Genomic DNA, 26,358 nt, shown 5'->3' on the forward strand with positions numbered 1-26,358 from the left:
AATGTAACTTTCTACTGGTGAAAGAATTTTCAAAATCGGTTCTGTAGTTCCAGAGATTACTTCTTACAAACAAACTTAGAAACTTTACCTCTTTATTATATTAGTATAGATTATATCAAACATTGAAATGGTTGGGTTACATACAGTATTTTATTAAAATAAGAGATGATAAATAATAGATTAATAAGTTATTTTCTATCTTAGTTGTTTATAATATGTAGTTTGTACTATATTGGAAGAAAAAAATTGCAATTCCTTTGTACATTTGTGTATAAAGTTTGTTACAAAAAAATAATCTCTTCGATAAAAAAAGGATTTGTGATAAGTTAAGTGATTGAGAGGGTAGGTCTAGTTATACTGGTGTGCTTTCAACTTGCGTTATACGCATGCGCTAACGGCCCCGTGCCAATGCCCGTAAAATAATACCACAAAATCTAATTTTATAAAATGAATAGATGACTGACTGACTAATCTATCAATGAAATTTGGTATGCAGATAGCTATTATGTAGACATCTGCTAAGAAAAGATTTTTGAAAATTTAACCACTAAGGGCGTAAAAATGGGTTCAGCAGATATGCAAGTTTACATGCAATTTAAAAGCGCGCCAGAGACCTTAGTTAACATATCTGGGGGTGATGTAATGTATAAAATAAATAATAGCATAAAATGTTTTATAATATAAAAGTAAATTTATAAAAAAGATGATAATAATGTGTATAAAAACCTTTTTTATGTGGAAAGTACAACTAGATTAGTATTATAAAATATGTATATTTGTCAGTATTTTTCTGGTCATGTGGATCGCTTTGCCATATTGTATTACAAATGTTGGAACCAATTTATTATTGTAGCGACATTTCTCTTCATAATATGGACATTTCCCATGGCCATAGGTATACAAATATTTGGCGAATATGCCATAAAATTGTAATGTTTAGAATCCACGTGCGTATAGGCTTGACGCTTTTATGTTCGTGCAATCAAATATACATACAATATCATTTTATTTTCAAAGTAACCCTAGCGCGTTACTCAGACAAAGTTGCAATTTTCCAGTTACAATACCTGAATAAAATTTTCATATTACGCCATTATTTTTAATAAGTATCGAAATATTATTCCCTTGTTTATAATATTCCCATTGATATAGGGTGATAGGTCTCGGAATAAGTTTGATAACTAACAAACATCTACTGCCAAAAAAAGTCCTAGCAGAATCGCATAGCATATAAGTTAATTTAACTTAGCACTTTTGAGATAATTATGATTATATTGTTTTTGCTATTAGCATATTATTTATTTTTCATAACTTTATGAATAATAAGCACTGTATAATGTATTTTGCAATAAAATATTGAGAGTAAACCATTTTAATAAGATGAAAAGGATAGTGAATACTTACAATAATTAATTAATCTTTATCTTTAAACATATTTATCAATGGCTTTTCACACATTTATTTGATTTCAAATTTTATTATTATCTAAATTGAAGACGTTACAAAACAACTATTTTTTATTAACTTTTATATTTTAAATACCACAGCCACCGAAAACTGACAGATTAATAATAATAAAAAATGTGCCTTTTAAAATTTAACATCAAAAACTAAATTCAGTGATTAAAATCTTAAAGCTCAAATTTTTGTATGCTAAGGCAAAAAGATAGTCAGATATTTTACTTTAAAGTATGCAATGAAACATGATTTATTATTTATATTATGAAAATTATTATAAATATTGCACATACTTCGAATTTAGGCTATGATCTAGTTTATAAGTTTAGTCTTTGGGCTGGTTGAGAAGTGCAAAAAGATATGCTCACGTGCGTGCGAGTGAGATAGAAAAAAATCCACCGATATCTGTAGGGGCAACGTAAATACATGAAGTAGAAGTAATGGAGGTCAATAACTACAAACCTGACATTGGCTAATCTGTGTAAAGCCAGACGAGAGAAAAAAAAGTAATGGAGAAGCTCTTTTCCAATACTTGAAGCAAATACCCACTTATCGGTATCTCACTTTGACTTAACAGATTAGAGTGAGAGATAGGACCCCAGTGGGGTGCCATCTCGCTCTCGCTCGGCAGTCGAAGTGGGATAGCGATAACTAGGTGCTTCAAGTAGGTATTGCTATGCTAGTAAGAAATACAGATATATGATATAGATTCATGGCAACGTACAAACGTAGTAATACAGTGTGCTGGGTTTCGCCGATATACCTGCGCAGAAATCTTATTTTTGAATGGTGCGAAAATGTCTCGGCCAATCATAGCGCGTCCGTCCGACGCGCCATGTTTTGTACGCGCGCATTATGAGTGAGATAGCACGAGTCGCTGTTGTTATTGTGTTTAAAATCTTAAAGTTAAGCAATAAGGTCTGTATTTCATTGGTGCACATTCGGTTTTAGTCGGCGTTACTTGCACTTTACTGCGCAAACGAATTTTGCTGATGCGTCGGAAATTAAAATGTGGTTGGTTGGTTTTTTTCTATCTCAAATTTTGCGTTGCAATATGGCCCGCCTACTTTATCTTCTATTACTGGTGCATAATGTTTCTCCTCATTAGATTTTTTTATTAGTGCGTTGAGGACAATTGTGTGTTTTTCTTACTGAAAAAATAATACAAAGTTTATCAAAATGTAGGATTTATGAATTTTGTAAAAACAAGAGTTTTAAATATTTTTTTTTAAGTTGGTTTTTAAAACTTTATATATTAAATTATAGTTATTTTTAATGGCGGTATTTTGGTTTTAAAAACACATGACTGTTTTTTTCTTAGGAGAATAAGTTTAGAATATTTTTATTCTAGTGTTTTGAGTGTTGTGTGTTTTTGTTCTGAAGGGATTTTTATTTAATGTTGTGTATTTGCTGTAGTTTTTTTATGCTTTTGGGGATAAATAGCGTTCTTTATGTCTATAAAATCATTATTAATGGAACCCACACATCTGACAATAAGTCCGATGAACCTTGCCTTTGCTCATACTTAAGACACTGTTAAAACGAGACAGCGTTACTTCGCTGACATAAATCTATCCCGTTTAAACTGAATCTTAAGTCTGAGCGAAGTTGCTCTATAAGTCTCAGTTTTACCTGCCCGTTACGTTTGTGACTGGGTTTGAATTTTTGAAACGATATTAATAACTGAGCTTGTTTAAATGTGTGTGGCCGCCATAACAACTTTTTATAGAAAAGCAACATGATTTTCCGAGATTTTTTTTCCGAGAGATATTGTTATTTTCTGATGTATTTCTAAATGTATAGAGGACCGATTTATTAGTAAGGTGTGTATGAAAATTTCCTTGAACTAAATGATTATAGGAGTGATTTTTGTTTACAGATATTATAAACAAATTATAAATTGATTTATAAAAATGAAACTCAACTAAATGACAGAACTAATCCTTCTAATACCGGCTTCCCACGGTGCGTGATATTGCAAACAGGTGCGGACCAGCCTGCACCGACGCTCCATGGGAAGAGTATCGTCCGTGGTAGCGCAGACACGTCATCCGAGTCTTTTGCGTGGTGCGTGGCTATCCATGATCGTCGGCCGTGCGTAATAAATCCGCACAATTACGCACCGTGCGAGTCAGACATTACCTAATGGAAAAATCGGTTCATAGAATTTAATTCTGCCAATTCAGTTTTAAATTTTTTGTTCAACAAAATTGTACCTTCTAAAAGTAACTATTACTCAAAAAGTTCATAACATACTTCTGTTATATTAAATGAGCTATCCGACGACTAAATTCTAAAACGTTAATTGTTGAATCTGAATACTGACGTCATAAGCATATTCAATATAGAAGAATTAAAGAATAATCTAAAAAGTTGTTTGTTAAAGTTCATTTAATATGGTAGTATTGACCAAATTAAAGAATTTGTTTAAAAAAATTAATAGTCACTATTCCATGTTCCGTACATTCCGTATTTTCAGACTGTTTTATAATTTTTTTTGTAGATTTTTTATTAGGATTTCCTTATAGTAGAAGGGACACAAACTTCGTCGTATTTTTGTACTGTGCTGTATGTGGCCGATTTCACTGTAAACGCAATATTCGTGTTGTAAATAAATATGAATCAAGTTCGAACTTTTTTTATTTTCCCACCTTTTTCGCCGTCAGATTCTCGATACTCGAGTTCTTAAGTACCTACCTCAACAATGCCCAATGGTGCTAATTCAAATTTACACAAATCAAATTGACAGTTCTTAATGCTATCCTTTTCCAATGGGAACATTGTGATAAGGATAGCACTATGTTTAGAACTTCCAAGTTGTCCAAACTTTCTTATCAGATCTAAAACTAGTGCTATAATCTTATTCCAACAGAGTTAGTCCCAATTTGATCTCTATGGTTGAGAGTTATAGAGCGAATTTTCGACTGTGCTCAAAGTTAGCCATAAACTGTCGTTTTGAGGTACTGTCCATTAAACGGAGACGTTTGCAGTAGACCAAGCAGATTCCACAGAAATGACCCAAAAAATTATCACGTCAAAGTTAAAGTACGCTCTACAAACTTTAGCCTAAATATCAAATTTCTTTGGCCATCCCGGGGAAGGACGAGGTTACCTTTTATTTCGGAAAATCAAAGAGTTTCCACGGGGTTCTTAAAGGCCCATCCGTTTAACCGATTTATATGAAATTTTTGACGTGACAACGTCTTATAATTCGATAGAGCCGGCTGCACGCACGAAAAAACATGACTCATGCGGCGTTACCTCGCTCTGAGGCGTTCCATGTAAGGCTTGAAGTGCAAGCGAGAGCGCGGAACGAGCGACAAAGAAGCACAATCGGCCTTAGTTGTCACGTTCAACTATCGTCAGTAAACCGACTTTGCAGACAACCAATTTTTTTTTTGGTACAGTGATAACTTGAATCCGTTCCGTCCTTGAGTTCGGAATTTTTAAAAAACCTAAATCCACGCGTACGAAGTACATCGAAGTCGTCCCATATAGCGTGGTTGAAGTCGAAAGGAGGGCATACATAAGTATGTGATTGTTTCCTCAAGAGGGACTGGATGCAAACAGATTTGATACTAAATACCTATTAGTTTAAAAAAAATTGATAGTATGATTATTCCAAGAGAAAAATCCAAACAACATATAGAATTATAAACGTTTCGTTTTTATTTCAGTTGTATAAGTACCTATACTTTATCAAACACTATTTATAAATATACATAAATAAATTTGATTCAAACCAAAATGCAAAAAAAATGTTTTTATTCATGCCGCAACTTACAACGCCACTCGACGCGTGTTGAGTCCGTCGAATCTTAGGCTGAGATCTATAGACCGCACTTTGACTTAGCTCAGACATAAGACTGCTAAAACGAGACAGCGTTATACAGCATAAGTCTGTCTCGTTTTAATTGAAACTTAAATGATTTTGATTTCATTTGATTAAGCCAGTAGTGTAGTCCATGCGAACGAAATCCTGGGCATAAGCTAGTTAAAAATATTGATTACGCCGAAATGGATATATACTGGTACGCTGGAAGAGGTGAGCCATAGAAAATGACGGTTAGCTTTTGTGTCGATTTAAAGGGTTGGGCTATAGATATCATCACTGACACCATAGTCACGCAAGTTAAGGAACTTGTAGCAAACCGTGGAGGCTTTGACGTCACTGGCAGGCGTCAAATGTTCCTACATTTGACGCTAAGTAGTCTGAACCGCCTACTTTTCTTTGATTTCACGACACCCATAGCCTAATATTTGACATATCGTCGTTCCAGGATCCAACTGAGATTTGTAGTCTACACTACGTCGCATCGGGTGTTTAGAAAATTCTACGGATTTGAACCAACACACGTCGCGTCGCGGGTTATAAGTCTGCCTCTACCCTTATTCGATAAACAAACATAACAATATAAAGCGTATGTACTTGTAATGTCTTTCTCTAACACCTACACAAGTAGGCTGGAGCAAAATGGCAGATTATTTACAAGATATGTAGAAAAAAACCTCTCCAAGATCCTAGGACCGCCAGACGTGACTTATTTTCCGAGAAACAACATGTGTGGGTTAGATCAGTTTTGATCACTTTTGACATACACATATCTATTACTTTGTGCTGACGGCCAATTTAAATTTACTGCCAAAAGTACGTAAAAACATTATTCACTTTTTTTTTAGTTTGTGTGCTGATTTTCATGATGTTTCTTAAGTATCATCATATAAAAATTACGAGTCAGATTATAATAAGATTAAAATGTGTTATATTTTTGCGAACTTTAAAACGTCTCGCGGAAATTACCGCCGACGGAAAATTTATTGAATATTAATTATTAACAATACTCTGTAAAACAAACATAAAAATCAGCACTCAAACTTTAAGAAAAGTGAGATATTTGTACGTACTTTTAGCAGCTGATATCTTTGACATCGTGACATTTGATCATTGACCTCGACACAAGCTATCAGCTATATGCGTACTTTAAAATCACACACTAATACTACTCAATTCCACACATTTATTTCACATAATAATAAGTCTGGCGGTGCTGGGGTCTTGCTCTATTTAAATTATTATCTGTATTGTAAAAGGCCACTTTATTGTAAAGTTTTTAAATATTTCGACTTTTTCTTTAGTATATTCTTGACATCTGGGAGTGTTTCGTGGAGTCCATTCTTTAGTTTTTGTTCTACGGGGCACTGGTATTTTTCCGAGATTCCTAGTTTTGAAAATTCGTCTTCTATGTTCAGTCCGTAGTCATATGACGGCCATTTGTCGAATATGTCTTCTAGGAAGCTGATAGTCTCTTGCACGTCATCGTTGAGTTTGCTCAACATTTCTGTGGTGAGTATTTGGTCGGGTGACTGGTTGGTCTTCTTTTTGGATTTCTTCGCGTTGGTCGGCGCCGACAGTTCGTTGCATACGCCCAGGAGGAACGTGATAACGCCTATAAACTGAGGAAAAAGTTCATAGTAAGTATTGAGAAAAATCATTTTTATATGAATATCCCTATAATATAGAGCTTAGACTTTAGACAAGATAAGCATACACGGGTTTACTACAACTGCGCGGACTGGCTAACTGCCATCACTCATCAAAATTCGACTCAATGATAATATTACAAATACGAATACAATCCAATATAATCTAACTTCAAAATATTAACTAACGACTCCCTCAAACCCCAGGCGGTGGTGGCTGGAACCACCTTCTCCAGCAGCAGCCTGGAGATGAGCAAACAAGAAAGTTTTGCACTAACCTCTAAATAATTGGAGAATGTTTCTAACGACTCAATCAGTCCCCAGGCTGTGATGGCGGGGGACTTTCTCCAGTATTTGTCTGGAGATAATAGGCAATCCAGGAAGTTTTACACAAACCTCTAAATAATTGGAGAATGTTTCTAACGACTCCCTGAGCCCCCAAGCGGTGGTGGCGGGGACCTTCTCCAGCAGTTGTCTGGAGGAGACGAGCAAAGCGCGGAGCTTGTCTGCGCTGTCGCGCCCTCTGACGCTGTCGCCGGAACACAGTTGACACACCATGGTGAGGACGCTCGCGTACAAATCCCGATATGGCACTGGAGAGCTTACAAAGGCTGAAAATAAAAATATTAAATTCTGTCAAAACAATTTTAATTTAAAAAAATCTGTTCCAAATTTTTTTATTTTGAGTTTTAATCATGCCCATTCTTTTGTAACCAACTAAACACCAAAAAATATTTTTACTCTATTTTAATTTCATTACCTATAGAGAGAGAGCCAGGGCGTGCCAGACTTTCGTTGTTTTATAAAAGCTGAAAGTTTGCTCTGCGTTTTGTCTCCAACACAGGAAAGAGCGATCAGCGACTATCAAGTTTGGATCTATTAAGTGTGATGGTGGCTTTGGGAGATAACATATAAAAAAGGTGTAAAAAATATTACGTAAAAGTATACAGTGTAGTTTTTTATATTTTCTTCAGAAACTTAAATCTGAGCAAAGTCAAAGTACGCTCTGTAGATCTCTGCCTTAGAGTCGGGCCAACCAGCCAGACACTGGCAGGGGGTTGCGACTATTTTCGGCGTAATATAATTAATATAAACTCACCGATAATTCTAGAAGGGAAAGGCGCGGAAATACAAAGCCGGCTCATCGCTTCGCTATATTTTTCCCTACACTTCTCCATCGCGCACGAGAACGCTTCGATGCACGCCTGCAGCTCCTCCAGCTGCGCACGCTTCTCCGCCACGCTTCTGTTGTCCGAGCATTCTATGCACAGCGCTGCGGAATTACAAGTTTAGATTTTAAGTGAAACTATGATATAACTTTTCAAACCGCTGTAAAGTCCTAACTTCTGGAGTAACAATTAAAAATGCAGTCAAATGCGAGTCAGAGTCGCATACGTTGACTAGAATCATGAAATATGGCAGGTAGGTAGGTATGTTAGCACAAGTAAAGAATTCAATCCAAAAACCGCGAATATGTGGCAAAAAACGTGGTTAACGAAAATTTTAATTCAATAAATCACATATAGATGGCGCAGACCGTTATTAACTTGCAGTGTTCAGATAAAGTTGTTAGGTATATCTTGTACAATGGTACGGAACCCTTCGTGTGCGAGTCAGACTTGCACTTGACCGGTTTTTCGACGTAGATCGTAAAATTACGTACCTATGGAAGAGACGAGGCCGTCTTTGAGTCGGAGGTAGGCGACGTCCTGTTCGAACGTCCGCGCTTTGAGCTCCGGGTCTGCGCACTGCGGGGGCTCCCAACTTATTATTGCGTTCAGGTCGCGGTTGTCACTAGAAATAGAAAAAATTGAATAGGAAGGACCATGGAAATAAGTGTGAAAATATATAGTTTTTGCAAGGAAACAGACGCTCAATCTCACTTGCATGATTCTCTACCGTCAGGCACATCACGCGCTCAGTTCCACTAGCTTCTCGAGACTCAGAAGTTCCATACTTGTACGCGTATGGTTTAAGCCGCTATTTTGCGCTCTCAGCTTCCACCAGACAATTCGATAGCAAAATAAAGTGCCTCACACAGGTGGGTGCGGCAACCTCGCCGGCGCGTGCAGCGGCGCGGGCGGCCCCGCCAGCAGCGGCAACAGAGCCCGCTCCCGGCCCGCCAGCGCGCACCACGCGCACGCGCCCAGCCGCGCGCCCCACGCGCTCAGTTCCACAAGCTTCTCGAATGTTCCGTACTTGTACGCGTACGTTAAATGCTCCACACTCTAACAGAAGAATAATCAATTTTTCAATACATTTGTTCAAGTCTTAGGCCTGGGCGCATTTGGAACCCTCGTAGCTATAGTTTTAAGTTAACATAATTAATTTTATCACCACTACAAATCTAACATATCTACCAATATCTTAAAAATGTAACAATTCTGACCATCAATAGAACCTACTTCGAATAAATTATTGTGAATTTTGAGTGGGCTATGGACAGTAGACTACCGCACATGTGCGATAATAATAGAATGTTTATTCAACATGGGGGTAATGCGATATCTTACGTTATGGAAAAAACCCCAAATTTTAGAGTAACTCCCGAGCGTAGCGAGAGTGTTGCTTCTAGGATCCTGAGTAAAGTGCGAGGTTTAGGGGTGTCCAAGACGATGACAGATGTTTTCGTTTGTGCACTTGGTATTAAGTTACCTCTTTGGCGTAGTGCTTGTGGAAGGCGTGCACGTCGGCCAGCAGGCGCAGCGCGCGCGCGGGCGCCAGGCCGGGCGCCGTGCGCGCCGCGTGCAGCCAGCCCAGCGACACCAGCTGGATGTGCTTGGGCTCCAGCCGCAGGTACACCGACTCCGCCGCCACCGCGTTACCTGCAAGGAGATCCCAAACGAGCGTTGAGAAGCTTCACTTCAAGAACAGATTTTTGAAGCGAAGTTTCTTATCGAACTGAAGCAATGCTAATGATTCCGTTTCACTCACATACTATACACAAATATAGTATGTAAGTGAGCGAATCATTTATTAAACCGCTCTTTTTACCAGACTACGGCAAAGCCAAAAGGTTATGATTTTAGCAGTCTATGTATGTATGTATGTAGGGTTGTATTTATGTGTGTTCTACCGTAACTGAGCCGCTTTAGATGAATGAGGTGTCAATCGATTTGTTATTATGGTCCGGATGACATAGACTAGATTTTAGAGGAACAAAATCGACCTGACGGGTGTTACATTCAAAAAGTGGGAGGGCTCCAAAAATTTTTTGCTATTGAATCGAGTGGGCTATCAAATGAAAGAGGAAAAAATTCTAAGTTCAGAAATATAAATATAGTACAATGGTAAAATACACCAAATGATAGAAAAACAATTTGACTATATCTATCGCTTATATTTTGTAATTTAATTTACTCTTAATTTAATTTAAGTACTTATTAGTAACTAGAGCATGCCCGCGACTTCGTCCGCGTGGATTTAGGTTTTTAAAGATCCCGTGGGAACTGTTTGATTTTCCGGGATAAAAAGCTGCCTACGTCAATTACGGGACGCAAGCTACCTCGGTACCAAATTTCATACAAATCGATCAAGCGGATGAGTATTTAGGAATCCCGCGGGAACTATTTGTTTTTCCAGGATAAAAAGTAGCCTATGTCCTTCCCCGGAATGTATCCTAAGTCTGTACAAAATTTCATTAAAATCGGTTCAGCGGTTGAACCGTGAAAGCGTAGCAGACAGACAGATAGACAGACAGACAGACAGACAGATAGACAGACAGACAGACACACTTTCGCATTTATAATATTAGTATGGATAGTATGGATATGTGGTTAACGTAGTGGGTAGCACGTAAGTTTTACTTCATTATTCTACTATATTATTTGTAATCACTGTGTGCTACTGTTTGTTAATCCAAATAAATAAAATAAAACTATCGGCATATTGCGGGTAGTAGTCGGGTTTTAGTGTTTAACTTTACCGATAAGTTTCTTTATTGGCATGCTACTACTAGAACAGTAACATACCCAGCACATGGTACAGCGTGATGAGCAGCAGCTTGACGTGAACGTTGGAGGGAGAGTTGTGCAGCACCAACTCCAACAGGCACAGCGCTTCTACTATGGGCGCTGCGTTTTGTTGCTGTAGCGCTGTATGAATAGAAAAAATAAATTCTTAATATATTACGATAGAGAAATTTAAAAAAAAACTTAAAAGAACCTATTCTTCCTAAATTGATTTAAAAGGTAAATATGTCACGAATGCCGTATCGAGAAGAGCCAGCAAGAAACTAGTAAAAATCTTTCAAACACGAACTGGACTTGCATAGAAAGGGTTCTGTAAGTGTTTTTTCGCGCAAGTGTTTTTTTTTAATTTTCATGGTAGCAATTATGAAACTTTAAGTATTTTGTAATTATAGAATGTAACAGCTATACTCACTTACTTAGTCTAGTTGGGCTCACATCAACTAAATACGTGAGTATATAGCCGTCACATTCTATACTTACAATGGAAATCACTCGCGATAGTTTAAATATTTAGTATTTGTTGTTATAGTGGCAATAGAAATAATCTGCGAAAATTTCAGGTCTCTACCTATTATGCTTTATGAGATACAGCTGACTGACAGGCAGACAGACGGACGGACGGACGGGCGACAGCGAGTCTTACTAATAGGGTTCTATTGGCACGCTTTGGGTGCAGAATTCTAGCAAGCAAAAGTTAGTTTTAAAAGGTGTACCTGCATAGAAATAGTGATGCGCAGCGAGCGTGCCGTAGCCATCAGCCGGACCGAACTCCGTCTGCGTGGCGGTGAGCAGGCGCCGGCTCACGCAGCGCAGGTACTGCCTGCGCAGCGCGGACGCCACCACGAGGTACTCCTCCGCCGAGCCCAGCGGGGACGTCAGTCGCCACGCGCACAGGCACGAGATGTGACGCTGGATGTCATCTGGCTGCAGGTGTATATTTTTTTAATTTATAGAGTAGGCAAGTGAGGATGCAGCCTAAGATGGAGTGCGCTTATTTAGAAGTTAACTCGAAGTTACTCAAATCAAAAGTGGACGGGAAAACTGATACAGGTACGAATGAGAAACGACGAGGCAAATTCCTTTGTGTCCGTGGAATTTTGACTATGATTTGGTAATATGTAATGTTGGATAGAATCAGGCGTTACTTTGCGGAAGTTCATGTTTAGCAAGAAACAGTTAAAAATTATTTTGCTATAATCCGCCAACAGGATAAATCTGTATGGTCAAACATGCAGTTACAAGCTAAGCACCGCTTACCTCCCCAACCAAGCAATAAAGCCAAGTCCACTTGTCCACTATTGTCCACTTGACAATACAGCATTGTAAAGTCGAAATCTCCTGAGGATGCTCCGGTGTCGGGGCGAAACGTGCGTCGAGAGTAGTGGAAAAGTCTTGTGTGGTGTTGCATGTGAATGGTGGTGGCAGTGCTTGCTTGGGAACTTTTCATTATTGCTTGGTTGGGGAGGTAAGCGGTGCTTAGCTTGTAACTGCATGTTTGACCATACAGATTTATCCTGTTGGCGGATTATAGCAAAATAATTTTTAACTGTTTCTTGCTAATATGTAATGTTTTTTGTTGATAAAAAATTTAAATCACAATTTGTATACATATTTAGTAAAACAAAAAGGTCTCTCATTCAAACACAATTCATACTCACAGACTCAGGTTCACTATTTTCATCAAAGCCCAGACATGTCAGGAAATCTCTGCACGAGTCTTCCCTTTCCTTCTGGGGGATCATCGCTAAATACGGCTTGAGATCAGGCACTGCGCAGGACTTGTTGGCAAACACTCTCAAATACTGAATACATAACGCTACACTGCTACCAATCAAGGCAGTAGGGTCTCCGTCCACAGATAACCTCTTCCAAAGCTCTAGTCTAGCTAAATAAGGGCCTCGTAGAGTGCGTCCGGAAGACATACTCTCTACTAATTGGCAGATAAATTCATGGCACTTCTCCGCTGAGTCATCAGCATTATTGTCTACATCACACTCGTGTTTCATTAATTGGAAGACAGAGTCCAAGTAAGGCAAGTAATAGTCCCATCTGTCCTGGTTTTCCCACAGCAAGTCTTTGCATAGTAAATTTAACCGCTTCCACTGGCCGAGTTTCTTCAGATAAGGTATGCAAGCTTGGGCGGTGGACCCTGGGACTAGTTGAGGGTATAGTGGACCTTCAATGAAGTTGAGGATGTCTTCCCATTTCTCCTGGAGCTCTAATATCATGATGTACAGGCGCGCCTCCTGCTCCGCCTCCATCTTATTGTCAGATATAAAGTTGTCAACCATTCTTTGGGCGAGAGCCAAGAGGATGCCCTTCTTTGTAGCATCTTCTGCAGTTTTCGCCTGTAAATATTAATATTCAACTTTGATCTCCGGGGACACAAAACATATTTCCAGATGTTAACAGAACATGTGAAAGAAAATCTGCTCCTATACAATAATAATCACCCATATTATAAATGCGAAAATGTGTTGGTCTGTCTTTCAGTCTCGTAACAACGATGCAAAGGATCGACGTGAAAAATTAAAGAGTTCCCACTGGATAAAAAAAACCTAAATCCATGTGGACAAAGTCGCAGGCATTGGCTAGTTTTTGATATGCAACATAACATGCAATATTTTTATTACAATACACTATTACAATCTTTATTAACCTTAGACATACCTGTAATACAATGCTCATTACTACCCAAAAATAATAAGGGTTCTTGGGTGCAATCTTGTACAGTGCCATGGCAGACCTTTGCTGTGACCGGTAGTCCCCGACCCTTACGTAGGACATGAACAGGTGAGAGTGCAGCTCTTCACTGGTTGGCTCGGCTTTAACTGCTGCTTCATACAGCTCACATACCTTATGAACTGCAGAAATTCAATGATATATGTTTGCCACTTGTTTTGTTTAGGTAATCATCAATGTATTTGAAAAATGTATTAGATAATAAAGGCTTTTTTATTTTATTTATTAATTATTTGATAATAGAAGTTTTTTTATTTTATTTATTAATTATTTGATTATCTCGCCTTCTTCGAAGGCGAAATCTATTTCTTGTGTAAACCTATACAGGGTGTTTGGTAATTAGTATATAATGACAACACATACCCATGCTACTTTGATCTGATAAATACAATGCTGAAGTATAATGAACGAAATAAAATTATAAAATATTCCATACAAAATTTTAAAAAAAATTCATGTCAAAGTTTTCATGACCCTAACGTGCCCTAACCCACTGAGATCGTTGGCCATCTTTAGATAGGCCGAGGCCAACGATCTCAGTGAGTTAGGGCACGTTAGGGTCATGAAAACTTGGACATAAAAAAAGTTAAAATTTTGTATGGAAATTTTTATAATTTCTGCAGTATAGGGCAACAAGATGTACTTTTGTGCTTGAAAAGTGCTCACAAGACTAAAAACATGCTTATTGTTGAATAGGAACAGGCATAACTTTGTTAAAGTCCATGTTATGCAAGGAACCGCAACCTTAATTTGCTATTATGTAAAGTTTTTGCAATTGTGCATTGTGGAGTCTACATCTTCTGTGGATGCTCCAGTGTCAAAGTGAAATATATAGATTTAGACCTGTGTACAACAGCATTAACCACAATGAAAACCTACATATTCGATTGAAAAGATAATTGAATCAGTTTTACTTCATTTTTACAGCGATAATAATTGTAAGTGATAAGAAAACTCATTAGTTTGTAGAAACAAAAGAGTTTAAAAATGTTATTTCCTTGTTTTAATGCTGATCTTATAACAGTACAAATTAAGATATTTTTTCTTTGTATTTCAATGTATAAAGTTTTTTAACTATTTTTTGTTCACAATCTATGTATTTAAAAATTCTCCTTTCATTTGGTGATTCATTTAGGTATTATGACTTCATAATTAAAAGGGTTTAATGGGGAAAATAATACCAATAATTGTTAGCTATATGGTTGGGAAAACAGATAGCAAATATTAAGGAAAAAAACTCAGAAAAGATTTCCCATACTAATCTAACATCAACACATAAGATTATTTATTTTACTATAATATATAATGCTCACAATTTTGTCTATGTGGACTAAGGTGTTTAAAAAATCCTGTGGGAACTCTTTGATTAATACAGAACTGGACAGTACCACCATGTATCCAGTATCCATACTAATATTATAAATGCAAAAGTTTGTCTGTCTTACTGGCTATGTGTTTATCTGAAATTTGGTACGGAGATAGCTTGCATACCGAAGAAATCATAAATATTAATAATATTATAAGTAAATATTAGAAGTAAACAATGTTTTATGTATTATTACTGACATTTAACTATATTATAGAAATTGCCAATAAATTCAAGAAATACAACTTGGCAGAATCAGAGTTTCGTTATTGCAGATGGACTAGTAACCAATATTTACAACTGGTGTTTTATAAAAAGACATTTATTTTTCAATCATTTTGTTGTAGACAATGGACCAAGAAATTAATTAAAAGTATTAATGTATTCAAAAGGCACCTGAACACTGGCACATATAAATTTATAATACAAAAAAGAAATTGCAGAATAGGCTGGGTTTGAACCTGTCTCTCTCTGGCTTAGCAGTTCAAGGCACTCACGAGGGGTGAGTCCCAAGAGATGAGAGAATCCATTCAGAATTTTCCTTCAAGTACTGGTACTTACATTGCTGCGACTCCCTGTAGAGTATAGTCATAGCTTGCAGAGTGGTATCGTCGCTAGGTTTCTCGTCGGCCAAAGCTTGCAGCACGGCGTGTGCCTCCGGCCCTTTCCCTAACCTAAACATCGCTAGGGCTTTCAACGCCCGGGCGGCTTGTAACGACGGACTCTTCTTCAAAACCTTTTCAGCCTCTTGCAAAGCCTTCTTATTGTTCCCATTATCTAACCAGTCTGCAAAACGAATACATCCATATTCACATATCATTTACACACCGAATAAATTCGTAAATCGTTAGTGTAGGTTACAAATAACTTTTACCGTATATCGGACGCAGTCTTCGCTCCACGATACCGCCGTTATGCGTGTGCTGTGGCCGTACCGCCATTGTTCATTTATAAAAGTGTTTTGCCGCAAAATAAAAGCCCCTTGGAGTCTTTTTATAGCTTTTTTCACTTTTTCGCCTGCACGTTTGTTTTGAGATTGTCTATGGACATGGCATAGGCTTGACAGTTGACAGTGACAAGGGTAAACCAGTGCTACCACTTACGGTTATGGTTTTACCCTAGTTTCTGTAGAAATTCAACAGTCGCCCTAAATTACCTAAAATTTTGAATAAGAACCCAGCTATTATAATACCCTAATAATAATGTAGGGTGCATAATTTTCATCATTTCTTGATGTTAAATCTTATCTTAAGATGTTGAGTCTTGTGACGAAGAAAATTATTATTGTAACTTTCAGTCTCATTTGAACCGTGGTAATAATAAACCAATTAATTATTTACCATTACATCTATGAAAAACATTTTCACTCTACCCTTTTCTAGCTCTATTGAGCCTACCCTCTTCAGTAAATCTAAAAAACCCAGCCAAGTGCAAGTCAGACTTGCACGCCTAGGGTTCCGTACTTGGGTATTTCTTCCAACATTTTGCACAATAAATTAAAAAAACTAACTTTTTATCATAAAAATAAGGCAAAATTTGTTTTAGGATGTACAGGTTACCCTTTCGTAACTAATATGATATCCCACTTGATATAGTTATCTCACTTTGAAAATTGAAACACATTTTAATTTTTTTGATAATGTAACGACAAATTCACGGTTTTCACTTGCCAAATTTCATGATTCTAGGTCAACGGGAAGTAGTTACCCTCTAGGTTTTCTTGACAGATACGACAGATGAACGGACAGACAGATTGACAGACAGACAACAAAGTGATCATAAGGGTTCAGTTTTTCCTTTCGAGGTACGGAACCCTAACAATTAGGTGGGTATGAAATAGGCCTTAGTTACTTTAATATTTAATTACAACAACCTAACGAATTTCGCTTAGAAATAGGGTAAAATTCGTAAAAGTGGAAACACTGGTAACAACTGTCATTATATTAAAATGTTGTCATATTGAAAAATATTATTGTCTATACTCTAGAATTATGGTAGAGATGGGTAAGATTGGTATAATAGAGTATAATAGTTACGGTTTTCAGAGTTTTTTTCATGTTTTTTTAGACCGGCCTTACAGCGGCAGCTGTAACTGCATAGTGAACTACGGTCTTCTATTTCCACACATACCTATATAGATGAAAAATGAAAAATGAAAAATGAAAAAATATTTAATTAACAAAATATAGTCTTATACAATAATTTCCCTGTGTCTGGTGGTACCCACACTAGGTAATCCTGTGTCGTGGGTACCTAGTTTGCGTTGACAATATTCCATTTACAATTTTATTTGACTTGGTTTTAGATGACTGACTGAGCTGACTGCGCGAGCGGTCCGTGTATTTTGATCACTGGCTAACTGCTCGAGCTGCCCCCGTCTATGGCTGGCCTGATATTTTTAATTTTCATTACAGTCATTTTACAATTTTTATCATATTGTTGTTTTGGCCGTAGAAATAGGTATGTACACTGTGATATTCTGTGAAAATTTCAATTCTACGTCTTATTATGATTTATGAGATACAGCTCGCTGACAGACAGACGAACGGACGGAGGGACAGTGGAGACTTATACATAGGTAGGTACTCATTATGATTGTTTCAGTAGTTTTCACGTTCGTTTAGGAAGTTCTAGAAAGCGGAAAATAAAATCCACTTTATTTAAACATTTTATTTAAAACATAAATACCTATAGGTAATTTACACAAGAAAGGCTATCACTATTACTATCAAAACTCTCATTTACATATTCATCACACTGGAAACTTATTTGAATCTCATCACCTACATAACTTTCTCAAAAAGTTACGTATTCGTAAAATAATTTAAATTAATTTTTACAATTCCAATTAATTACTAAAAACTAATGTTATAGTAAAGTAGATATTTAAATAAACGTTCGGAAGAAATAATAATTAATTTATGCTTAATTTCATAGATTCAAAAATAACTATCATTCCAGACTAACGTAGGTAGTTCCACACAAACGTACCCAATCAATCACACATAATGTCTAGATTATTTTAAGACTAAAAAGGCAGTGACGGTTACCGCTAAATCCTCATCATCATTTCGATCTTAGATCTACTGTTTCGAAGCCCGATTCAGAAATTAATTTCGGAGCAGAGATCTCTGGAGGAGTTTCCCTCGATAAAGAAGTTCTTTTGTGTCTGGGAGGAGGTACGGGCGCAGGCGCTGGCATTTTGGATTTCAATAAATCCTTTATTTTCATACCACCTCTGTAGTAGTACAGGTACAGGCCTGCCAACACCGCGACTGCGACGAATAGCGTGATAATCGCGATGACAAGACTGTAGTACCAGGTAGTTCCGGTAGATTCTTCCGGTGCTGGTGCGATTGTTGGTGGCTTCCTGCTCGGGAAGACATACGTAGGCCTTGGCCTTCTCGTCGAGGTGGCGAAGCGATCTCCGATGGCTATATCCGCGCACGCTCGGAATTCTTCCTGCGGTCCGCACCCAACCGCTCCCTTGCCATCTTCGCACGTGCCCCAGTTATTACCAGCGATATACTTCCACTGTAGCACACAGTGCGAGCATTCTAAGCCTTCAGGTAGCTGATATTTCATTTCGTACACCTTATTCCCTTCTTTAGGGTAGAATTTCGTTTCTTCTCGCCCTTCCAGGGGCAGCAAGTATTTGTCCATGCATTCTTGGTCACTCGAGTGGGGGTCATTGCATATTCTGAATTGGAAGTAGCCGTTGTGGTTGGCGGTCAGCTCGACCTTGATGACGATGACGTCTCTAGGAGCATATCTCCGGACGATCACGCCTTTGCCAAATCTGCCCCCCAGCTCGTGGGGGCGAGGCGTGGGCGCGTCCCAGGCGTCGCCGCAGATGCCGCACTTGCCGCCGTTCTTGTTCCACTGCCTGGTGAACCCACCACAGTACAGTTCGTGGTCGTTGTAGTTGTGTGGTGTGTCGAAGCCGAATCGCCAGGCGGAAGCCCGAGATGGCGGTTCAATCAGCCTGCCGTGTCCATTCACGCCTCTTTCTATTATTGACAGGATTGCTACGCCATACCATATTATCTGAAAAGAAAGAGAAACAACAATGAATCATTTTAATCAACCATTCCTGGGTATTCTCTTGGGCTTTAAGTAGGTCCCGACTTATTCACTCTAGCTTTTCCACATATTCGTAGATATTAGGTAGAGTAGGTCCTGTACATGTTTCTGTACAATAAGTTAAGTAACTGTGCTACGCAATTTAAAAAAAAAACGTGTGAGAAAAGATCTTGAGTATAAAATATTTAAAGCCATAAAGACACGAATATCATTTCGTAAATGTGCAAACTAACCAAGGCTATGACAATTCGCATATATTAACTTACAGAGTTCATGACTTCATGCTAGTGAATATTCTAGACCTGAAAATTGTAGAATAATACTCGTAAATACTCTCTTAAAAAGCATCCGAAAATCATGACTTTTATCCTCAAACTTTGTGCGACGTCGAAAAATACTTCAGTATCTAATAGTCATATATGTAGGTGAGGTTTTAATTAACGAGCTCTACCTACCGTCGCGTCAGCATTCTCGAGGTTATGAGTTTAATACCTACTAGATGATGCCCGCGAATTCGTCCACGTGGAACTTTCCGGGACAAAAAGTAGCTTACTTCCATCCCCGGGATGTAAGCTATTAGCTAATGCTGTACCTTTTACCGCACCATGAAAAACTAGCAGACAGACAGACACACTTTCGCATTTATAATATTAGTATGGATTATTTATTTCAGTACTTTGCTATTGTATTTGTAATGCAATCAATACAGGGGAAGTAGGAAACAGAGTGTTCAAGGTGCGTCGGCCAGGAACCGCGCACGCTCTACATATTAAGCAGTAAGTGGCACAGTCTAGTCGATTTCTTTGATTTGTATCCGTCCTTCGAGTTATTCTCAATACAGCAAGAGATAACTAGATAACATTGATCTGGATAAAACAACATGATTATCCCAACCTTTAGGTAGGTCGGATAAAGGTAGAAATACCTAACATACGTAAATAGGCTAATGACCGTCAGATACGAACCTCAAAATTCCTTTCAAAAACTTTGAGCTATGAGTATTGAGTACCTATGGTAACTCTAGTTCTAAACTCTCTAGTCCTCATTTATGATCACGTATTTTTATTCAGATAACGTTAGTCCTTGACTGCAATATCACCTGGTGGTAAGTGATAATGCAGTCTAAGATAGAAACGGGCTAACTTGGAAGGGCTATCACAGTGTTTATTAAACCCCACACCCCTTCGGTTTCTACACCGCATCATACCGGAACGCTAAACTGCTTGGCGGCACGGCTTTCCCGGTAGGGTGGTAACTAGCCACGGCCGAAGCCTCCCACCAGACCACACCAGACCAGACCAGACCAGTTTAAGAAATTGTAAAATTTTAAACCTGCCGCGAATCGAACCCCGGACCGCCTACTACAAGACCACAGCGCTTACCACTGCGCCAGGTAGGTCGTCAAACATAGGGCGCCAAACGTAGAGACATTATAGCTCTTTCTATGGCCCGCCAGTGACTCTGACCTTTCATAAGAGGCCGTTGCTACAATAAGTAGATGGTAGTATACCCAGTTATAGTAGCAGGCAGTGGCGTGCACAGCGCTCGAAGTCAGCGTAGGCATTATTTAAGTAGGTTTCTATATTCAGGACATAATGGAAACTGAGCATTGAGATATTTCAAGACGTTGTGTAAGTAGTGCTTTTATACAGTGCCCGGCAAACAACTTGGACCTGAAGATGTGTAGTGGGAGAATGTTGGCGAATTCGGAAAGCGAAAATCGTCGTATAAACCAATCGCGTGCGACCGTGTGCACTGATCAACCAATCGCGTGCACCCGCCATTCGCCAGCCAACCGCGTCAATGCTCAAGTTATTTGCCGGGCACTGTACCTCTGTGGCCTGCATGCCACTTCTGGCAGGTATATAGTTTCCACTTAGTCATAATCAGTTTACAAAGAAGACCGCCAACCATACGAAATTTCAGCGTAAGAACGAACAAAATTGTTTATGCATTTGCCGCGGCGTTGGTTAAGTTGCCACACTTTGCAACAATTGTTCGTTTAGCAACACTATCTGCGGGTCACTGCATTACGTGTGAAGAATTCTTATTACTTTGTTATTATTCGGTAGCTCTGAATCGACTGTGAAATTGTACGTGCCAATTGTTTCAGTTTGGTTTACAAATGATATCAAATTCAGTCTTCCAAGTGAAACGTTACTGATAGTAAAAAGTTTGTTTTGCAATCTAGTTTTAAATAACTGATGAAACTAACTGAAATGAAAAAAATGTTAGGTACTTAGACAGAAGTGAAAACTTGAAACTGAAAAAAATGTCGGAGGTGGTAGGTGGTACTCCGCTTGATCTATCGAAAGCACATTTCCATCAAAAATGGAACCTTAGTAAACAGATTTTAAAAGCTAATAAAATAAGCATGTCGCCGACGACGCGGCGTTGAAGTTTTTGGTTCAAAATTAGGGTAAAAGTAACTTTAGTAGATAGCTAACAGAATAATTGTTATATTGGAAAGTATACCTACCTACTCGTAGGTAGATGCAATTTTATAGATTTTATAGATTAAGTACTTGAATTTTTTTATTTTTTTTTGCAATGAGATTGGAGGTTTTGGATAAGCTTTGATATTCTTATATGCTGTGTACTTGTCTTAACTTTACTGCCTTCAGAAATTTAGACTTGAAATTGAATTAATCATATTTTGACATATTTGCACCCATCGGTAAAACAATATTTAGTATGCGCGACACAGCACATCACTTTCGTGTTGCGAATCGTAAATGAAAGTGAAACTTCTGTTTGGGTGACCAGGTATTGGTAAGTACTGTCTGGTAATATAAAGGAAGCAACACCACTGAACCACTATCCTAAGAATTAAATAAGTACCTTGTCTGGCAGAGAGTTGCCATTAATGCCATGATACTGAGTGTCTGGCAATGCATGATGTGTTTTCTAATATTATATTGTTATACTTTGACATAAGATTTTTTACACTTTTTTACCTGTTATCTCCCAGAGCCACTATGGTCCAAACTTCATAACCGCTGATCGTTCCTCCCAGTGTTGGAGAAAGTACGCAGAGAACCTTTCAGCTTTTATAAAATAACGAAGATATGGCACGCGCTGGCTCTTAGTCCATTAGGTCCAGAAAAGACTCTTTTCTGGACCTGATGGACCTCTTTTCAAAAGAGGGAAGCTGTGCAGACAAAATGTATGGCGCCTCTATCATTACTTATTAATTATGATTTTCTTCAAATCGACTTATTTTATAATCATTTTATAAAGGTTCATGAATAAAATAACAATCGTTAGTTTAATGACGATGGAATTTTGTATTTAGGATATGTGCCTAATTAACATTTGAGACTTGTAAATTGGACCAACAAACCGGTAAGGTCGTGCAACCTACGTTAATTTAATAGAAGGATGGTCGTCGAACAGGATGTGATCTAAATTATATTTTAATCTTTATAAAATGATAATGAGAAAATATGCTTAGCCAAGTTATTTTAAATTTGCAGATGATTTCTGCTTTTCATAAGAAAAATTAAGTAATTTCCTATTCTTGTGGTTATTTTATTTTAAAACTATTTGCCTTATTTAGACTTCGCACCGCACTGTTGGGCTTTACCTATCAAAAATCCGGTTCTTAAACATTATAGTGTAAATAAATAACAAACACTGAAAATAACGATTCTTGAAGTAATTTGTAAATTGTGACCTAAACAAACGAACATTTTATGGGATTTTCTTTTGGTTTCGTTATTCTTCGTCGTTTGTTGCAATGTCTATAATTATGTTGCTCATAATTATATGACAGTACCATACAAGTGTAAATAAAAAATTTATAACACCCTCGACAAGTGAAGGTTACAGTAACTAGAAAAGAGCTGATAACTTTCAAACGGCTGAACCGATTTTCTTGGATTATAGCTAAGAACACTCTCGATCATACCACCTTTCAAACAAAAAAAAAAAAAACTAAATTAAAATCGGTTCATTCGTTTAGGAGCTACGATGCCACAGACAGATACACAAATACACACGTCAAACTTATAACACCCCTCTTTTTGGGTTGGGGGTTAAAAAGAGTAAAGCCAGCACCGACTCACACTGATCGGTTTTTTGAAGAAGATTTAAAAAGTTAAATTTTATTAAATCTACTAAGACCCGTGCCCTGACCGTGACCCTGTCTGATTTCGACTATAATAATATCTACCTACATAGCTTTATTTTGATGCACCCACTAGTTACATACCTACATTGATGGGACAATGAACTCGAACACTCTCATTGTTATGATTTATCATCCCGCATAATTGAACACTAAGTACCTAAGTACCTACCTAGTCTCTTACTAAAAATTAAGTTATACCTAAGGTATCACGAGATGTAGGACCTATGTAAAGATTCAATCAGGCTATAGATAAGTTCCGGTCAACGGTTTATTAGCAAACAGCCTCGACCAACATAATAAAGAGGCTCTTGCTCGACCAAAGGCCGGATACAGAAGACAGCATTGTTTAAGAGAAGTATGGAGACTCATTAAAGCCCTGTGGCTTGATTACGGCAAAATGACCGCTATTCGGTTGCAGTGTAGCGATCGCATTCACCTCTGATTGGCCGACACTCGCTCACTATTGGCTACAATGCATTGTTGCAACAAGGATACCGTAAATTCAGCCAATCACAACAATTGCGATAATAAAAATGATTAAAAAAAAAAAGAATATTAACCATTTTTAATCATGACTAACATTCCCCTTTCCCCACCAACTAAGCGTTAAGCTTGTGCTAGGATAGGAGTGGGTACGACAGTAGTGCAACGGGTGGGGTTTGAACCGCCGACCTTTCGGATTTCAGTCCGCTTCTATAACCGTTGAGCTATTGAGGCTCTCATAATGCATAAAAATGATTGATGCACGTTTTCCGGAACTGTTTACCTACTGGTCTCTGCATAAAGATTGCTCGAGTTTCCGAAAAAACGAAGATTTGATTTTTTTTTTTGAATAATTTTTATTGATACTTATACATACATGGGTTACATAGCAAGATTGGTTACTTTCTGCCTTCTCCAACAGCAACAAGCTATAAGCGATACATATTATTATACTGTCATTAATTATTATCGACCTGCCCCGGATTCGCACGGGCGTAATTTACTAATGAAGAAAATCATAAGTAAATTGCGTCCGTGTGAGATGTGTATTGAGACAAGATCGAGATATTCAAACAAAAACACTGTCCACCGACTTTTCCGGTAGATTTTCTAAAAATTCCTGGCGCGCTTAAAATTCTAGTGAGCTGTTCTTTCTTATAAGTAGGAAGTGGATACCGGGTTCCAGTCTAGTTAGTTACCGCCCTGTCTCGTTTAGCCACCAAGCGAGTTTCAAAGGCTTCACACTTCAGCCGCAAAACTTTAGCAGTGTCGTGTAAAAATTGTTTAATAAGAGTAGGTACATAGTACATAAAAAGTTACAAAGTTTAAATAAAAACTGCCCTTCCAATAGCCGCCTTCATTATAGACTGCATCGTCACGCAACATCAGACGTAAGATCCCAGTCAAGGGAGGAGAAATGAATAATTATTATTATTGTCATCGCTTAGAAACAGTTAAGTAATAAGTACTTAGTTTAATTTAAAACCATCGAATCGTTTCGAATCGTTTGTCTATCGCTTGTTTAATAATTCTATCAATTCTTCGTGACATAATAATTATAAAGTGTAATGAACTGCTCGATCCAGTTTTCTTCACTCGTTAAATCCCACAAGGTTACGTTGCATAACAAAGGGTCTTACGAACGCAGCATCGTTATTCTGAGCGCGAAATTGTGCGACCATTTCCCAAGCTGCCTTTCACCGAGTTTTGCAATGGATACCCGGGAGGGCTGGTCTGGTACCGATATTAATCAATTTACTTACCGATATTAATCAACTTCCTAATCAAGCTGAACCAGAAAGATATCTATTATTTACTAGCCGATGCCCGCGACTTCGCCCGCGTGGATTTAGGTTTTTGAAATCCTGTGGGAACTCTTTGATTTTTCGGGATAAAAGTAGCCTATGTGCTAATCCAGGATATTATCTATCTCTCTTCCAAATTTCAGCCAAATCCGTCAAGTAGTTTTTGCGTGAAGGAGTAACAAACATACACACACACACACACACACACATATACACATACACACAAACTTTCGCCTTTATAATGTTAGTGTGAAGTGTGATGTGATAGTGTGATTAATCTTGAGTGATTTAAGACGTAAATTTCCTATTTGGGAAACGAGGCACGGATCCCATCCCAGGAAAGCACCTCTATACTTACCTAACTTATCGCAGTATACGCAGTTTAAGGAATTAAATATCACTACTTAGCTGAAGGACAATTCATGAGGAAACCTACATGCTTGAGAGTTCTCAATAATGTTCTCAAAAAAGTGTGTGAAGACGACTATCTTTTATCAGGTTTATTGCGTGCAAAACAAGTACCTAGGTACCTAGTCCGCTTTTTATCTTTTTCTTTTATTAATTTTTGGTACAAAAGTTGACATATTTGCAGAATTTTATTCCTGTATCAGCAAAGTTCTAAATGACCCGATGACTTCTCTTGAGGGGATTTGATTTTGCATCCTTTACCATTGGGATGGACTATTTAGGTACTTTAGATATCGTAAATATTCAAGCGTTACCATATTTTGAATTCAGGATTGGCCTTGTTTTAGACAAATGTTTAAAAAAAAACTGTTTTCAACATGTTCTGAACAAAAAGTTAATTAGTATTTCGTTTTTGTAAAACCGTTTTTCAACACTTTAACCCTGCAAAGTTACACGGACGATCGGAATTTCCTTTCATTAGAATTGAAATCAATTAGTGAAAAGTAGAAACAAAAACGAGATTTTTATGAGGCATTCTCGTGATCAACTTTATTTTTAAAAAGATAACCTTTTACATATTATACTGCGGAACGACTGACGACGAAAGTTTTGGGAGAAAGTTTTTGTTAATTGATCAGACATCTAGAATGTTGCATGTTCGTTGATTTCGCAATAAAAGTAACAAAAATTTAATTTATTTGAATATTTTGACACTAAATAATATTGTTATCGAAAGCTTTATTTAACCATTGGGTAATATAACTTGGTTATTGAAGAAAGTCATCATAATCTCTTTCCATTAATCACATCATGGTAGTTCTCTTGGGATAATAATTCGGTGGGTATCCAAATCCTCCCGCATTCAACTCGATTTCAAACAGTAGGTATAACATCAGGTAACAGGTTATTATCAACTTGTGGTGGCTTGTG

The 26,358-nt window shown here is 37.7% G+C and overlaps 2 protein-coding genes across 2 annotated transcripts in view; both read right to left on the reverse strand.

Annotated features, from left to right (window-relative positions):
* Window positions 1-5,104: 5,104 nt before the first annotated feature.
* LOC123871072 (phagocyte signaling-impaired protein) lies at window positions 5,105-16,082 on the reverse strand. The gene is made up of 12 exons (XM_045914640.1): window positions 15,893-16,082; window positions 15,580-15,804; window positions 13,581-13,774; window positions 12,569-13,258; window positions 11,624-11,834; window positions 10,911-11,033; window positions 9,595-9,764; window positions 8,977-9,167; window positions 8,603-8,733; window positions 8,039-8,212; window positions 7,336-7,550; window positions 5,105-6,912 (listed from the first exon to the last, which is right to left on the reverse strand). Exons 1-12 carry the CDS (start codon window positions 15,957-15,959, stop codon window positions 6,556-6,558), a joined length of 2,748 nt encoding a protein of 915 aa, XP_045770596.1. The 5' UTR covers window positions 15,960-16,082; the 3' UTR covers window positions 5,105-6,555.
* A 1,901-nt stretch (window positions 16,083-17,983) lies between these two features.
* Window positions 17,984-26,358, reverse strand: part of LOC123871077 — a 35,899-nt gene continuing 27,524 nt past the window's right edge. Inside the window, exon 2 of the mRNA XM_045914646.1 lies at window positions 17,984-19,065. Within this exon, the coding sequence (XP_045770602.1) occupies window positions 18,085-19,065 (981 nt within the window). The 3' untranslated portion in view covers window positions 17,984-18,084. The remainder of the gene's footprint in view (window positions 19,066-26,358) is intronic.

The sequence above is a fragment of the Maniola jurtina genome, chromosome 13 (assembly GCF_905333055.1).
Source record: "Maniola jurtina chromosome 13, ilManJurt1.1, whole genome shotgun sequence".
NCBI lineage: Eukaryota > Metazoa > Arthropoda > Insecta > Lepidoptera > Nymphalidae > Maniola > Maniola jurtina.

What these genes read in the sequence shown, in the direction of transcription:
- LOC123871072 (XM_045914640.1), bottom strand. Translation starts at nt 15,959, where the DNA reads ATGGCGGTACGGCCACAGCACACGCATAACGGCGGTATCGTGGAGCGA. An exon ending in AAGACTGCGTCCGATATACG is followed by an intron (nt 15,805 to 15,892) that starts GTAAAAGTTATT and finishes TTCGTTTTGCAG; the next exon opens with ACTGGTTAGATAATGGGAAC. An exon ending in CGGCCTCGTCTCTTCCATAG is followed by an intron (nt 8,213 to 8,602) that starts GTACGTAATTTT and finishes GTAATTCCGCAG; the next exon opens with CGCTGTGCATAGAATGCTCG.